The 16,430-nt window shown below is 44.2% G+C and overlaps 1 protein-coding gene across 9 annotated transcripts in view; it reads left to right on the top strand.

Annotated features, from left to right (window-relative positions):
* STN1 (STN1 subunit of CST complex) overlaps positions 1–16,358 on the top strand; it is a 43,986-nt gene extending 27,628 nt beyond the window's left edge. For 4 of the 9 annotated variants that reach the window (XM_059398497.1, XM_059398498.1, XM_059398495.1 and 1 more), the window contains exons 8-11: positions 3,142–3,264; positions 4,006–4,018; positions 6,941–7,013; positions 16,032–16,358. In XM_059398497.1, the coding sequence (XP_059254480.1) occupies positions 3,142–3,264; positions 4,006–4,018; positions 6,941–7,013; positions 16,032–16,320 (498 nt within the window). In that variant the 3' untranslated portion in view covers positions 16,321–16,358. The remainder of the gene's footprint in view (positions 1–3,141; positions 3,265–4,005; positions 4,019–6,940; positions 7,014–16,031) is intronic. The other 5 variants (XM_059398496.1, XM_059398500.1, XM_059398499.1 and 2 more) reach the window with 5 other exon arrangements.
* The last annotated feature ends 72 nt before the right edge of the window (positions 16,359–16,430 follow it).

Genomic DNA, 16,430 nt, shown 5'->3' with positions numbered 1-16,430 from the left:
TAAATACAGCTTTCCTTGAAGCCCCCAGAGTACAAGGCTGTGTGTGACTGAGAATTGCTGGGTGAGTTGTTTATTCTAAACAAACTCACAGAGATTTTCTGCCCCGGGGGAGTCATCACATAGTTCTTGGCCTTATTCTGCCTTCAGAGATCAGATGTTGTCCTAACTGGGAATGTTTGTCAACTTTCAGGCCTTTAATGTTCTAGTAACCAGGTACCCCAGCTTGTTGACTATTTATTAATTGAGAATGTTAGACTATCCTCTGCAGGCCAGGGGAGCTTGTTTCTGAAACATCACTAGGATCCATTAGATTAAAACAATACCTCTTTGGGGGCATCTGGGTGGTTCAGTCGGTTAAGCAGCTACCTTTGGCTCAGGTCATGATCCCAGGATCTAGTCCCACATCGGGCTCCCTACTCAGTGGGAAGCCCGCTTTCCCTCTCTCACTCCCCGTGCTTGTGTTCCTACTCTCACTATCTCTCACTGTCAAATAAATAAATAAAATCTTAAAACAAACAAACAAACAGTGCCCCTTTGGAAAGTCTTCTTCAAAGAGGGCTTCTTTAGAGATGTGGTTATCAATGCTTGAAGCCATTTGGGAGTTTCTTTCCTTTCCCTGTCACTTGCTGGAAATGTCATTGGCAAATGACAAGTTCTCTCTTTCAGCATCTGTGGGTACTGCCCCAGATAGCTTTCGTTAGCATTCTTTTTTTTTAAGATTTTATTTATTTATGAGAGAGAGAGAAAACAAGTGGGAGGAGGGGCAGAGGGAGAAGCAGACTCCCCACAGAGCAGGGAGCCGGATGGGGGACTCGATCCCAGGACCCTGAGATCATGACCTGAGCCTAAGGTAGACACTTAACCCACTGAGCCACCCAGGCGTCCCTTCATCAGCCTTCTTCATTAGAGGTAGGACCTTGCCTTCAAATGCTTTTTGGGAAGCTTTACTTTGTTCCTTCGGTGCTCGCATCTTCTAAGCATCTCAGCGAATTTCTGTCACATTAAAAATGGGTCTGTAGGGGCGCCTGGGTGGCTCAGTGGGTTAAAGCCTCTGCCTTCGGCTCGGGTCATGATCCCAGGGTCCTGGGATCGAGCCCCACGTAGGGCTCTCTGCTCAGCGGGGAGCCTGCTTCCCTTCCTCTCTCTGCCTGCCTCTCTGTCTACTTGTAATCTCTGTCTGTCAAATAAATAAATAAAATCTTTTAAAAAAAAAATGGGTCTGTACCTTGAACAACAGTCGTTCACCACTTTGTTTCAGGAATGGACTGAAAACCCCCAATGGAATAGTTAAAAGAATACCGCCTCTATAATGGGGGTATTCAGCTACCATTCATTACACAGACTAATAAGACTATGAGTTACTCACTGTGTGCCAGGGAGGAGGTGGCCAAGTTGAAACAAAGCCCCCAGCTCGGTGAGCGTACAGTTTTGTGAACCATGGCTGGACACACCTGAAGGCCTGGCTTCCTCGGGAGCAAGAAATAGGGTGAAGTGGTAGCTCTGAGTAAACCTGTGTCCTAGAGAAATGCTGATAACGAGGAGACAGAAAACTGAGAGCCGCAGAGGTTCTTTCCATGCGGCCTGGCACCCCCTGCCTTCAGCCCCATGAATGTGCCTGGGACAGACAGGTCTCCCAATGGCTGCCTCCGTTTATTTATTTACTTATTTATTTTTTATTGAGTTATGTTAGTCACCATACAGTACGTCATTAGTTTCTGACGTAGTGTTCCATGATTCATTGTTTACGTACAACACCTGTGCTCCATGCAATCCATGCCCTCCTTAATACCCATCACTGGGCTCACCCATCCCCCCACTCCCCCCCTTCTGAAACCCTCAGTTTGTTTCCCAGAGTCCATAGTCTCTCATGGTTCTTCTCCCCTATCTGATTCCACCCCTTCATTCCCCCTTCCTTCTCCTGTGTTCTCCATGCTCTTCCTTATGTTCCACAAATAAGTGAAACCATGGCGATTCCGTAATGTGGCAGGATAAAAATCAATGCACAGAAATCAGTTGCTTTTTTATACACTAGCAATGAAACTGTAGGAAGAGAAATTAGAGAATCGATTCCATTTATAAGAGCACCAAAAACCGTAAGATACCTTGGAATAATCCTAATCAAAGGGGGAAAGGATCTATACTTTAGGAACTGCCTCCATTTAAAATAAAGAGACTACTTCAAATATCGTACATCCGAGAATCCCCAACTTATTTCATTTTTTAAAAATTTTTTTTAAGATTGTATTTATTTATTTGACAGAGAGATCACAAGTAGACAGAGAGGCAGTCAGAGAAAGAGGAGGAAGCAGGCTCCCCGCTGAGCAGAGAGCCCGATGCGGGGCTCGATCCCAGGACCCTGAGATCATGACCCGAGCCGAAGGCAGAGGCTTAACCCACTGAGCCACCCAGGCGCCCCCCCAACTTATTTCAATGTGTGTAAAATTCTCTGATGTCCTTAGGAAGAGATTATATATAGCCATAATTTTTTTTTTTTTTTTTTTTAAAGATTTTATTTATTTATTTGACAGAGAGAAATCACAAGTAGATGGAGAGGCAGGCAGAGAGAGAGAGGGAAGCAGGCCTCTCCGCTGAGCAGAGAGCCCGACGCGGGACTCGATCCGAGGACTCTGAGATCATGACCTGAGCCGAAGACAGCGGCCCAACCCACTGAGCCACCCAGGCGCCCCTATATAGCCATAATTTTAATGAAAAAACCAAGCTACTATATATGTAGTGTTTTGACTCTGAATAATAAAAAGATTATCTGTTTGTTTAGGAATCAATTCAGCCAAAACCAACATGGAAATAGAAGTAATTTTAAATGTTCAAGACATAGAAAGTGCATACTCCAGTTCAAAGATTATGTCCTTTTATCCTCTTGATTTTCCATTTCATAGGGTCAAATCGAACAAAAGGACAACTACGGTATGGAACAGTTATCAAGCACGATCTGACCCAAGCAAACTTCCCAGTCCTGTTTAAATACCATCCTGCCAGGCCACACACCTGGATGGTTTTGACTCAGCAGATCAGAAGCCTGTTGGGTGAATTCAGAAACCAGTTGGTCCAGGGAGTTACTCTTAGATGCTATAAGACAGGACTTAACTTCTTTTCTTCTTTTTCTTTTTCCTCTTCTTACAGGGGGATGCTAAGAATGACAGCACATCCAAGGCAATTCATAGCATATTTAAGAATGCAATACAGCTGCTGCAGGAGAAAGGATTTGTTTTCCAGAAAGATGATGGTTTTGATAAGCTATACTATGTAAGAGACCTACAACTTTATTATTTTCCTTCATAGCTTTTTTTTTTTTTTTTTACTTTTTTTAAAAAAGATTTTATTTATTTATTTGACAGAGAGAGAGAGATCACAACTAGGCAGAGAGGCAGGCCGGGGGGTGAGGGCAGTAGGCTCCTCGCTGAGCAGAGAGCCTGATGCGGGGCTCGATCCCAGGACCCTGGGATCATGACCCGAGCCGAAGGCAGAGGCTTAACCCACTGAGCCACCCAGGCGCCCCATTTTCCTTCATAGCTTTGATCACAACTATATTCATTTGTTAGGAATACCTGTTTACTGTTTTTAAAAATCATTAAGGAGGTTCATAAAATAAGGAGTGAAAGTCAGCCCTTCTCTTTCCCCAAGGTGCCATTTCTTTTTAAAGATTTTATTTATGTATTTTAGAGAGCACAAGGGGAGAGAGGGGGAGGGAGAAAGAATCTGAAGGAGACTTCGCATTGGGCACAGAGCCCAACGTGGTGCTTGATCCCATGCCCGGGAGATCACCACCTGAGCCGAAACCAAAAGTCAGATGCTTAACCCCCTGAGCCACCCAGGGGCCTCCCCCTGCCCCCCACCAGCTACCATTTTTAACAGCATGTCCTTCTAGACACTTACCTGTACGTTTACAAAATGTATACATACAGATGCTAATGTGGCTTTTTTGTTTTCTCCCCAAAATGTGATGATCCGGCAAATTGGGACTTCTCGACCTTAACACTGGGCCAGATGGTGCCTGACTGTGAGTGGCTTTCCTTTACATCGTAGGATGTCCTAACAGCATCCCTGGCCTTCATTCACTAAACAGTAGTAGCAGCCCCCCGCTTGTGACAACCAAAATTTGTCTCAGGACATCGCCAAGTATCCCCTGAGACAGTTGAGAACCACTGCTCTCAGTAAGGCCTGGAAGTTTTGGGGGGTGGGTTACCAGAATAGCACATCACTGGCGTCCTTTCGTGTCAGTACTTACTAATCTTCCTCAGTCCATTTGACGTCACATGGCACTCTTTCTTATGGGTTCTTGCCCCACACTTGTAACCACTTCTTTCTGGTGAACATCAATGCTGATTCTGGGTTTTGCTCACACAGATAGTGTTGCTGTGGCGATCTTTGTGAATTCACATAAGCGTTACTGTAAGACTGGCTCTTAAAAGAGGAATTGCCAGAGCAGAGGGCATGTACCTTTAATCCTCTGGTCAACACAGTCTGACTGACCTCCCAAAAGGCCATACTCATGGACATTCCCACCAGACGTACAAGTGCTTGCTTGCTTCATACTTCCGGAGTTGAAGGTTCACCTCTTGCTACCTACCTTTGATTATCGGAGGAGCCATGCTTTCAGTGAAAATGGGCTTCCTCCTGACCGCTGATGTTAGTGGTGGAGATGTGGCTTCAGTCACGAGTGATTCTCTTAGAGGCAGATAAAAATTCTGAGGAAACTGAGAAGTCTCACTATTTACAGACATGATTCTTGAGGGGAAGCTTTTTTTAATAGGACATTTTCTTAATGTTGATTTACTGTAGTGATTCCCCATTTTAGAGAGCTTTTTTTTTAAAAATTAAGATATGTTTTAAATACTATTTGAGTAACTTTTAAGTTTGGGGTTTTTAACCCAAGGGATGCCTGGGTGGCTTAGTCAGTTAAGCATCTACCTTCAGCTCAGGTCATGATCCCAGGGTCCTGGGACCAAGTCGTGAGCAAGTCGTCAGGCTCCTTGCTCAGCGATAGCCTGCTTCTCCCTCTGTCTGCCTCTCCCCTCTGCTTGTGTGCGCTCTCTCTCTCTGACGAATAAGTAAATAAAATATGTTTTTAATATTTTATTTATTTATTTGACAGTCAGAGATCACAAGTAGGCAGAGAAGCAGGCAGAGAGAGAGGAAGGGAAGTAGGCTCCCTGCTGAGCAGAGAGCCCCCTGACTTTGGACTCAATCCCAGGACCCTGAGACCATGACCTGAGCCAAAGGCAGAGGCTTCAACCCATTGGGCCACCCAGGCACCCCAATAAAATATTTTTTAAAAAGAAACTCCTACACCCAGCATGGAACTTGAACTCCCAACCCTGAGATCAAGAGTCACGTGCTTCACCAGCTGAACCAGCCGAGCTCTCCAGTTTTGTGTTTGGGTTTTGTTTTGTTTTATTTTTTAAGTACTACACCCAGGGTGGGGCTTGAACTCACTACCCTGAGATCAAAGGTGCATTCTCTACTCACCGAGCAAGCCAGGCACCCCAGGTAACTTTTGAAAAGGGTATTCTGATCTGTGTACAGGTGAGTGCAGACCACCACCTCCTATGTGGAAAGGCTTGGTGAGGTTGGAGAAAGCCCATGCTGGGCAGCTCCCCTTCACGTGCCCCTCCTACCCCTCCCATTCCCCCTGGGAGGCTCAGGGTTGGCCCCCTGTGTCCATGGAGTAGAGAGCGGCTCTTCCTGGGCAGCAGGCCAGGGCTGAGGTGTGGCAGGGTTAGGCACTTCCTCCTGTGAATCAGTGTGAGCTGGAATGGGGTGATGGAGCAATAAGAGCTCTTTTCCTCTGCAGAAACATCCCACCCCCCTTCTCTCCTCCCCTTCCACGTCCTGCCCTGGGCTGTAGGTTTCTGTTTTCTGGAGGGCCTTGCCCAGGGGAAGTAGTTATCACAGTGCTGTGGATACTTGTGTTTTTGTAGCACTTTCCTGCTTTTCGCAGCTCTCACCACCTCCTCCCCCCTTACTTAAGATAATCTTCACAATAACCTTGGGAGTCAAGATCCTCATTCGTTCTGGTCTTTGTCCCACAATTACAGATACATGTGTTTGTTTGCATGCTGGTTTGGTTTTGTTTTTCCCTTCCTTCCTCTTTTCCTTCCTTCTTTTTCTCTCTCTTTCTCTTTTTGTTTTTAGATTTACTATGGAACATGAAGGTGAAACCCATCTGGTTACTTGGCTTCCTTCTTACCGGCCAGTTGAGAAAGGAGCTTTGCTATGTTTGCCTTTGAGACAGAAAGTGTTTCCATGGATGAGCTAGATGTACTCCCTTGCTAGCTTTTCCAGACAGTTTTTGTTTTATTTGTTTTTCTTTGGGGTTGGGAGAAAGAAGAAAACTCACGAGACATGAGACAGGTTTCAGGGCCCAGAGGAAGGAGTCCTGGGTAGAGATCAAGACTTTGACCACTTGTGCCTCCCTTTGAATATAAAGACGAGCAAGAGAAACTTCATGAATGTGTCACAAATATTTGAGAAAAAAAATTGCTCCTTAAAAGTACAGAATTTCAGTTTTTCTTGACATGGCCCTGGTAAACCACCTTCCTAGGGAGCATGCCTCTGGGCCAGCTACAAAGCAGTGAGCTGCATAGTGACAGAGCTGCTTTGACAATAGGCCAAGTGTCAAAAACCCTCTTGTCGGTGTAGGGATGGTGATGACTGTGAAATCTTTAGAAACCATCCTAAATACTAGTCTGGGAGTCTGGATGATGCAACCGCTTCATTACTTAAAAATGCCCTCTCTTGCAGGAGGGAGTCAAGATGGCGGAAGAAGTAGCAGGCTGAGACTGCTTCAGCTAGCCAGAGATCAGCTAGATAGCTTATCTAAAGATTGCAAACACCTGAAAATCCATCGGCAGATCGAAGAGAAGAAGAACAGCAATTCTGGAAACAGAAAAATGCCCTCTCTCCTGTTTTTCCCATTTAGGTAACCAGAGAAGACAAAGAACTGCACAGAAAGATCCACCATATCATTCAAGAAGACTGCCAGAAACCAAATCGTAAGTAGTGGGATATACATGTATGTGGTGCCCAGGTGCCCTGGAGGGGAATGTTCCTCCCAGAGAGCACTGGATGGAGAGTCAGGAGACCTGGGGCTTTCCCCAGTACTGACTTGGAAATATGACTGGTCGAGACAGCTGCCCCTCTGAGCTCAATCTCTTCTTCTGTACAGTAGCATTAGATTCTCACAGTTGTTCTGACCTTAGCGTCACATACGACTGGACCCTGGAGCTTCTTACCATGCAGTGCTAAGGTCCCAGCACTGGGGACATTGATTGATTAGGGGAGGGGACAGGAGCTGGCCAGCTGAGTGTCTCAGGTGGTTGCAGTACAGTGAGCTAAGCCTCCAGCTGAGACTTCTTGACCTTCTGGTTCTCATGTACTCTGATTTGGCTTATTTCTTATTCTACTCTTGCCCCTTGTGTTTGAACACAGACAAGACCATTTCCTCTGTTCTGACATCAAGCCTTTCAGTGTTAGGAGAAATGGTTCTAAACATTACAGGTGATGATTAGTATAATTCAGTCATCTTGGAACCTGATAATTTGCAGAAGAAATAGTTTAAAGTACAGTTGGTTTTAGTGGAGTTAGGTCAACCCCTAGTGGTTAGAAACTCAAACTGTAGATTACCTGACAATTACATTACTATTTTCATACAGGTTAGAAAGAGAAGAAAGCACTAGTCCTGTCTTTAAATCCTGTGTAAACTAATCAGACTTCAAGGTGACTTTTCAAAGTCTGTCTTTTACAAACATATGCTGATAATGAATGTTGGCATTTGTCAACAAATGAGGCTAAAAGAGAAGGGGAAGGACTTGTTAAGGACTGCAGGTCTCCTCAGGCTGCCTGCTTGCTTTCTCTCCAGAGAAATGCACCCCCAGCCCTTTCAATCCCTCCAGCCCTGGGGCCTGGCCCTGCTCCAGGCTGACTCAGCGGGTGGAGCTGGACCAGGTCTCCAGCCCTGGTGTTTATGGTATGCAACCCTACTTAGCCTTTAAGAACCGATGAGGTCAGATCCCAGAATGGTGTGACAACAGATCTTAAAATAAACTGAAAGCACTCTATTATTTTAATGCAAAGTTTCTGGCTTTTGTTCACATCATTCAGAACAAGGACGAGTATCCTTGAGTTAGGGGAGAACCTGTCTATCCATAATTTAGGGAGCTTTAAAGAGGAGTGAAATGTCAAGTTCTTTGACCAAGAGGAGACAAGAGGCGGCTCCCCAAATAGCCTCCCTGCCCTCATCCTCCTTGTCAGCCACCTGACCAGACCCTTACTTTGATCTGCACTGGGAACAGGATAGGTTGAAATAATCCCAGTGCCTGGTGAAGCGAATGAGAAGAATTCACACTGCATTTCTCAGGAGAGTCAGACTACCTGGTGGTCTGAGAGACTGCAAAAGTGACGGGTTTTCCATGCCCCCCCAAACCCCCAGACCCACCCCAGTCCTGAAGAGTGTGTGTATGTGTCCAGGTGGCCCCCTGTGCCCCTCAGTCTGTATGTGGGAGCCTCTGACAGCTCTAAGCCAGGTCCCAGAATAAGGAAACTCCCAGGAACTGAACTCTGAAGCATGAGTAACTGAGAATGCCAGGAATAATACCTCGTAGGAACTGTCTTGGCATCTGTTGTGACCACTCCTTGTCCTAGAAAATATCTGTAATCCAAAAAAATATATGTGTATATATATATTCTTTTTTTTTCTGAGTGATCAGGTATGGACATAGTAAAAAGACAGTGCAAAGTGCACACAGAAAATCAGAATCCCTCCCAACCCCAAGCCTCAGGCTCTGTGTTCCCATGTCCAAAGGCAGTGGGTGTTACTAGTTTCCTGCATATTGTTCTAGAGGTGGTACATACACTGACAAACGTATTTATGTCGTTTCTTTTCAAAAGCCCCATAAGTAAAGGTTAGTATATGATGCACAGTGTTCCATACCTGGTATCTCAAATCTAACACTGGCTTCTAGGAATCATTCAGCAACAGCACATCCAACACTGCCTGAGTCTTCTCAATACCACACAGGATTCCACTGTACGTACAGACAGATCTTCAGTCTCTTCATCATTCCTGCTGGGCTCTTAGTGTGTTTCTGACCTTTGTACGAAATACAGGATTGAGTTTTTCCTTATCAGGATGATCGGTAGAATGTAAACTCTCCAGTCATTTAGGAGTATTTCTTTTCTTTTTTGCTTTTAAGGTTTTATTTATTTATTTGAGAGCCAGACACTGAGTGAGAGAACACAAGCTCGGGGAGAGGCAGAGGGAGAGGGAGAAGCAGGCTCCCTGCTGAGCAAGGAGCCTGATGTAGGGCTCGATCCCAGGCCCCGGGATCATGACCTGAGTGGAAGGTAGCCGCTTAACCGACTGAGCCACCCAGGCACCCCTAACAGTTTTACTCCTTTCTTACCAATTTCAGTGCCTTTTATTTCATTTCCTTTTTGATTGCTGTGACTAGGACTTCCAGTACTATGTTGACAAAAGTTTGCCTCGTTGTCTTTATTTGTAAAATGAGGATAATAATAGTACCCACATGATAGGTTGTTATGAGGTTTAAATACGTTGGTGGAGTAGGAAGTACTAGCAACCTGTCTCTCCACTTAGACAGTTGCATCTGCCTAATATAACTATATTGGAACTCTAGAGTCTACTGAGGGCTTGCCACTTCCAGGGGAAGGCTTGAGAGTAAATTTGGGTAATTTCAGTCAGTTTCGGCTCTTAGTAGCAGGTTTCATTTCCTCACCACCACCACCCCCACCCCGCCCACCCGCCGACAACATGGCAGGCACCTGTGCACATGTTCTTGGAGTAGCTTACACAGAGTTTGCAGCAACCTATGTAGCCAAAAAGGAACACATCCTCCAAATATCAGGATCTGTGCTCTGTTTGTCTATTGCTTCTTTTTTTAAAAAAAGTATTTTATTTATTTGAGAGAGAAAGCAAGAACAGAGAGAACACAAGAAGGGGGAACAGCAGAGGGAGAAAGAGAAGCAGACTCCCTCCTGAGCAGGGAGCTGCAAGCAGTATTTGATCCCAGGACCCTGGAATCATGGCCTGAGCCAAAGGCGATGCTTCACTGACTGAGCCCCCCAGGCGCCACAGCCCATTGCTACTTCTCCGAGTTGCAGACAGAGAAGTGGCTGGCCACTGTCACACCTCCTCCCATTTTTGCCAGCCCCTCCCCCAAAAGCTTAAGTGACTTCCAATGGATTTAAATGAGTGATGCCCTTCCCTCCCCCTTTCACTTTTCTTTATTCTCCTTTTGGGAGAGACCAAGGTATTAAAGACCAAGGTATTAAAAATCAATTGCATATATGGGAAAAATCAAAAAATGATTGCATGCCCAAAAGACATAGCCCGAGAAAAAAACTTGAGAAGACCTTAAGTTTATGCCTCAGGCTGATCCTTGGCACAGACCCAGCCTATAATTTAAAAAACAAAACAAAACAAAAAAAACCCAGAAAATCCTGGGGGAAGGGGAAAAATCTGCTCTCCAAAGTTATCACATTATTAAATTCAAATGTCCAGTATCCAACTAAAAATCACAAGGTACACAAAAAAGTAGGAAAGTATGGCCCATTCAAAAGAAAAAAATAATCAACAGAAACCATTCCTGAGAAAGCCTTGATGGCAGATCTACTAGACACAGAATTTAAAACAACTGTCTTAAAAATTCTGAAAGAATTGAAGAGAGACGTGGAGAGATATGGAGAAGGTCAAGAAGATAGTGGATGAACAAAATGGAAATACAAATAAGGAAATTGAAATTGAACCTCAGAAGAAACCAGAAAGAAATTCTGGAGCTGAAAAGTGTAATAACTGAAATGAAAATTTCACTCTAGAGATTCAAAGGCAGAAGAAAAAAAATCAACAAACTTTACATTGAAGAAAAGTAAACAGAGCTTAAGGGACCTGTGGGACACCGTCCACTGGGCCAACATATGTATTATGGGAATCCTAGAAGGAGAAGAGAGAATATTTGAAGAGCTGGTGGCTAAAAACTTCTTTAATTTGATGAAAAACAATTTGATGAAAGACATGAATACAAACATCTAAGATCCCCTGTGAGCTGTCAAGTAAGATAAACTTAGACCCATACCACAACACGTCACAATCAGATATTTGAAAGGCAAAGACAGAGAATCTTGAAAGCAGCAAGAGAGAAGCAATTTGTCACATACAAAGGCCCATCAATAAGATTAGCATATTTCTTATCAGAAACTTTGGAGGCCAAAGGCTGTGGCCGATACATTCCAAGTGGTAAAAGGAAAAAGTGCCAAAAACCTGTCAATGAAGAGTCCCATATTTAGCAAAACTCTTCATCAAAAGTGAGGAAGAGGGCGCCTGGGTGGCTCAGTTGGTTAAGCCTCTGCCTTCGGCTCAGGTCATAATCTCAGTGTCCTGGGATCGAGTCCTGCATCGGGCTCTCTGCTCAGCTGGGAGCCTGCTTCTTCCTCTCTCTCTGCCTGCCTTTCTGCCTATTTGTGATCTCTCTCTGTCAAATAAATAAAATCTTTTTAAACAAAAAGTGAGGGAGAAATTAAGACATTCCAAGATAAAGCTGAGGGAGTTTGTTACCAGTAGACCTGACCTATAAGAAATGTTCAAGGGCATCTGACATAGTGAAATGAAAAGACACTGGGCAGTCACTCAAAGCCATGTGAAGAAATACATGTCTCAGTAATGGTAAAAATGTGGACAATTATAAAAGCTAATATTATAGCAATGGTTTGTAACTTCACGTTTTGATTTCTGTACAATTTAAGAGGCCAATACATTGTTAAAGATAATTCTTAATCTACTGACATTATTGTAACTCTGGTTTTTATTTATTTATTTATTAAGGTTTTATTTATTCCTTTGACAGAAATCACAAGTAGGCAAAGAGGAAGGCAGAGAGAGGGGGAAGCAGGCTTCCTGCTGAGCTGAGAGCCCAATGTGGGGCTTGATCCCAGGACCTGGGATCATGACCTGAGCTGAAGGCAGAGGCTTTAACCCGCTGAGCCACCCAGGTGCCCCGTAACTCTGGTTTTTATTCCACATTTTGTTTTCTATATAATTTAAGAGACTAATGAATTTAAAAGAATACCTAGTTTATGTTCTTAGATGACAGAATGCATAAAGATGTAATTTTGTGATATCAACAATCAAAAGATGTGGGGATAGTGCTGAAAAGGAGCAGGGTTTTTTGCTGTTGAAGTTAAATTGGAATACATTCAAATTAGGAATGTGAGTAAAATCCCCATGGTAACCACAAAGAAAGTAGCTATAGAATATGCACAAAAGGAAATAAGGAATTTAAACACTTCACTACCAAAAAAAAAAAAAAAAAATCGGCTGAACACAAAAGAATTCAGTAATTTAGGAAATGAAGGACAAAAAGTTATAAGGCATATGGAAAACAAATAACAAAATGACAAAAGTAAGTCCTTCCCCCGCCAACAGTAATTAGTTAAAACCTAAATGGATTTAACTCTCCACTCAAAAGACAGATTGGCAAAATGGATTTAAAAAAAACACGATCCAACTATATGCTGTCTATAGAAGGTTCATCTTAGATCCAAAGACACAAATGGATTCAAAGTCAAAGGATGGAAAAAGATAACTCTGTGCAAACAAAAGTAACCAACAGAGAGCAGGAGTGGCTATACTAATATCAGACAAAACCAACTTTAAAACCAAAAAGTTTACAAGAGCAAAGAAAGGCATTATATATTATTAAAAGGTTCAGTACAGCAAGAAGATATAGCAATTATAAACATTTATGTACCTAATGACAGACCATCAAAATAGATGGAGCAAAAATGGACAAAATTGAAAGGAGAAATAAATAGTTCTGCGATCAGAATTGGGGACATCAGTCCTCTACTCTCAGTAATGGGTAGAACAAGCAGACAGAAGATAAGTAAGGAAATAGAGAACTTGAACACCACAAGAAAGATCTGATAGACCTACACAGAACACTCTCTAACAACAGAATACACATTCTTGTTGAGTGTACATAGGGCATTTTCCAGGATAGACCATATGTTGGGCCTCTAATTAAGTCTCCGTCAATGGTAAAAATATACCGTACAAAGTATCTTCTTGACCATAATCAGATGAAGTTAGATCAGTAACAAAGCAGGAAAACTTAACAAATTTGTGGAAATTAAACAACAATTGTAACTAGTAGATCAAAGAAGAAATCACAAAGGAAATTGGAAAATAGCTAGAGATGAATGAAAATGAGAATACAACATACCAAAACTTAGGAGATGTAGCACTAAAGGGAATGTTACAGCTATAAACACATTACAAAACAAGAGGGATCTCAGATCAAAACCTAACTTCTAACAATTTAAGGATCCAGAAGAGAACAAATTAAACCCAAAGGCTAGCAAAAGGAAGGCAATAATAATGATTAGAACAAAGATAAATGAGATAGAGAATAGGAAATAATAGAGAAAATGAAACCAGAAGGTGGTTCTTTGAAGAAAAATGAACAAAATTGCCAAACCTTTAGCTAGAGGGACTAAGAAGAAGGAGAAGAGACTCAAATCACTAAAGTCAGAAATGAAAAAGAGGACATTAGTACAGGTTCTACAGAAGTAAAAAAAGACTGCGAAAGAGGACTGTGAACAATTGCGTGTTAGCAAACTGTATCACCAGATGGTAGGGATGGATTCCTAGAAACACAGAATACACCAAGACTAAATCACATAGAAAAAGGAAATTTGGGCACCTGGGTGGCTTAGTGGGGCCTCTGCCTGTAGTTCAGGTCATGATCCCAGAGTCCTGGGATCGAGGCCTGCATCGGGCTCTCTGCTCAGAAGGGAGCCTGCTTCCCCCTCTCTCTCTGCCTGCCGCTGCCTACTTGTGATCTCTCTCTCTCAAATAAATAAATAAACTTTAAAAAAAATTTTAAAAGAAAAAGGAAATTTGAGTAGAGGTATACCTAGTAAGGAGATTGAATCAGTAAGTAAAAATCTACCAACAGAGAAAAGCTCTGGACCTGACGGCTTCACTGGTGAATTCTACCAAACATTTAAAAACTAAAACCAGTCCTTCTCCCATGTGACTGCAAGGTCACTTTGTGAGAATCCTTCCCAGACAGCAGCATGGCCTTTCTGAAGAGATAGTTGAAGGCCTTTGGGGCATTGCTGCTTAGGGGCCCACATACATCTGTAGGTCCTCTTGAGCCCTGAGCTTGGGCACGCAGGCCCTACAAAGACAGCTTAAAAGCCGAATGGTGGTGAGGGCCCTAGTGCTCCGTCTGCCATGTGTGGGCCCAGTTTGGCTGGAGCCCCTTTATACCATCCAGCATCACCCTTCTTAGGAAGAGCTGAAGCTGCTTTAGAGCCCGGACTAGGTTATGGGTGTCATCTTAGGTTATGGAGAGGATGGCAGAATCATAGTCATTCCCATGTAAGAGACACCTGCCACTAGGCTCCTTTAATCCCTATAGCCACGGGTGAAGGAGGCGATTTTCTCCCCATCTTATAGTTGAGGAAACAGACCCAGAGACACGAACCACTCTGCCTGTTGGAGCCAGTACTTGAACGTGGGCCTGTTGGCCTCACGAGTCCACTGTCCCTCTGTCACTTGCTCCTTGCTCAGCACTACACACACAGTAGGTGTTCAGGAAGTCTTTACTGAATGACTGTTGGAGGGACAGCCTGGAAACCAGTGAAGGTGACAAGTTTTTCAACAGTAAACTGGCAGGGAGAATGAGAGGACAGGGCCACTAGAGGTCAGAATTTAACAAGTCTTTGTTAGCTCTGGAGCACTGCTTGAGATGGTGTCTAACCCTGAGAGCTGGAAGGACCCCAGAGGTGCCCACACCCCCTTCACAGTCCCTCCACCTCTTCATTGGTGAGAAAACTGGGCTTCAGAGATGCTGCCGCACACCAGTGCCACCTCCCAAACCATGCTTTGCCCAACACCACGATACCTCTTTAATCACCTTCCTGGGGCCTCAAGCGTTTCGTTCTCTGAAAACAACATTTGGTGACTGTGTGGAACAGTAGGGGTGCCAGATGCTGGGGAGACAGAGAGAGGCCAAACCTGGCCCTGCATAGGGCTTGAAGCGAATCTGGGAGGCTGTTTTCTGTAATGAGGTTTGACTTTGACTCAGAGTTACAGATGCATTTTACATCATGATCTGTTATATGTGTATATATATGTATAGACACACACACATATATACATATTTATGCATATATAAAGTTTCATAAAGTAATACTTGTGCTATAATGTAATGCGTTTTGTAATTTTCTTTTCCCGTCTTTCTTAATCTGTTGGTAAGGAAACAATTGCTGATCACAACCCATTACGTTGATCTCATGACCCTCTCTAATGGTCACATCTTCACTGTGCATTCCACTACTGTGAATCATTGATTTGAACTAGGATAAAGGCTGCTAACCCTGAACTTTTCTCATTGTGTACCAGATGGTCTTAGGTGTTTTTGGCTGGAGGATAAGAGATTACTAGAACACAGCCATCAGAGACAGGAATTCTTGGAAGCCTAGGCAGAGAAGTGGTGGGAGTCCCTTCTTCTCCAGGCTGTTACCTGAGCCAGGACTTATGGGAAAGGATATGGAGTCTGCTATAACCAGCTCTGCTGTCCGTCTCAAGAGGGGTCCCACCTGGAAATCTATGGGTTCGGCACTGAATAGCACTTATATCTGTAATTGCCCTAGAGAAAAAAGATTATCAAGCACTAAAAATCCATTCAGTTATGGATAGTCCGTGAGCCAGGAGCAATCCTTGAAGGTTGAAGGCCTGAGTTTCCAAGCAGTGGGTCCACGTCATGTGGCGAAAGAAGGGGCCTAAGAACAGGGCTTTTGTTTCATTCCTTCTGGTGACCTAAACCAGTGCCTCTCTGACTCTGCTGTGTATCAGAATCACCCGTGGATCTTGGGGAAGTGCAGGTTCTGACCCGGGAGCTGTGGAGACTTGTCCCGAGAGGGGGAGGCTGCTGAGGGAGCTGAGGGTCTGACAGGCGTGCCAGGCTGAGCCCGTTGCCTCTCTCCAGCAGATGCAGAGAAGGGCTGCCACTTTCAGCACATCTTGGCCTGTGCCCGCCTGAGTGTCAGCCCGGACCTGAGCGAAGGCGTGCTGCAGCAGGTGCTGGAGCTCCTGGAGGACCAGAGCGACATCATCAGCACCATGGAGCACTACTACACAGCGTTCTGAGGGGATGCCGGCCCATGGGCTGGGCGGGGCCGGGCCAAGGAAGAGGGGGAGCGGGTGGTGGTCACTCCTGGCCTTGGACTGTAAATGTCACGCAGAGGCTTAGAGGTCTGGTGGCGAGGATCTCGTAATAAACTGTGAAATATGGTCACTTAAGAAATGGAATTTGGCGTGAATTCTGTAGGCTGCCATGTCGCTGCTGTATCTGTGGGATAAAGTAACTCATCTCAGTCATAACCTA

The sequence above is a fragment of the Mustela nigripes genome, chromosome 4 (genome assembly GCF_022355385.1).
Source record: "Mustela nigripes isolate SB6536 chromosome 4, MUSNIG.SB6536, whole genome shotgun sequence".
Taxonomy (NCBI): domain Eukaryota; kingdom Metazoa; phylum Chordata; class Mammalia; order Carnivora; family Mustelidae; genus Mustela; species Mustela nigripes.
The sequence above is the reverse complement of the archived record's forward strand: the minus strand, read 5'-3'. Positions and strand labels throughout refer to the sequence as shown.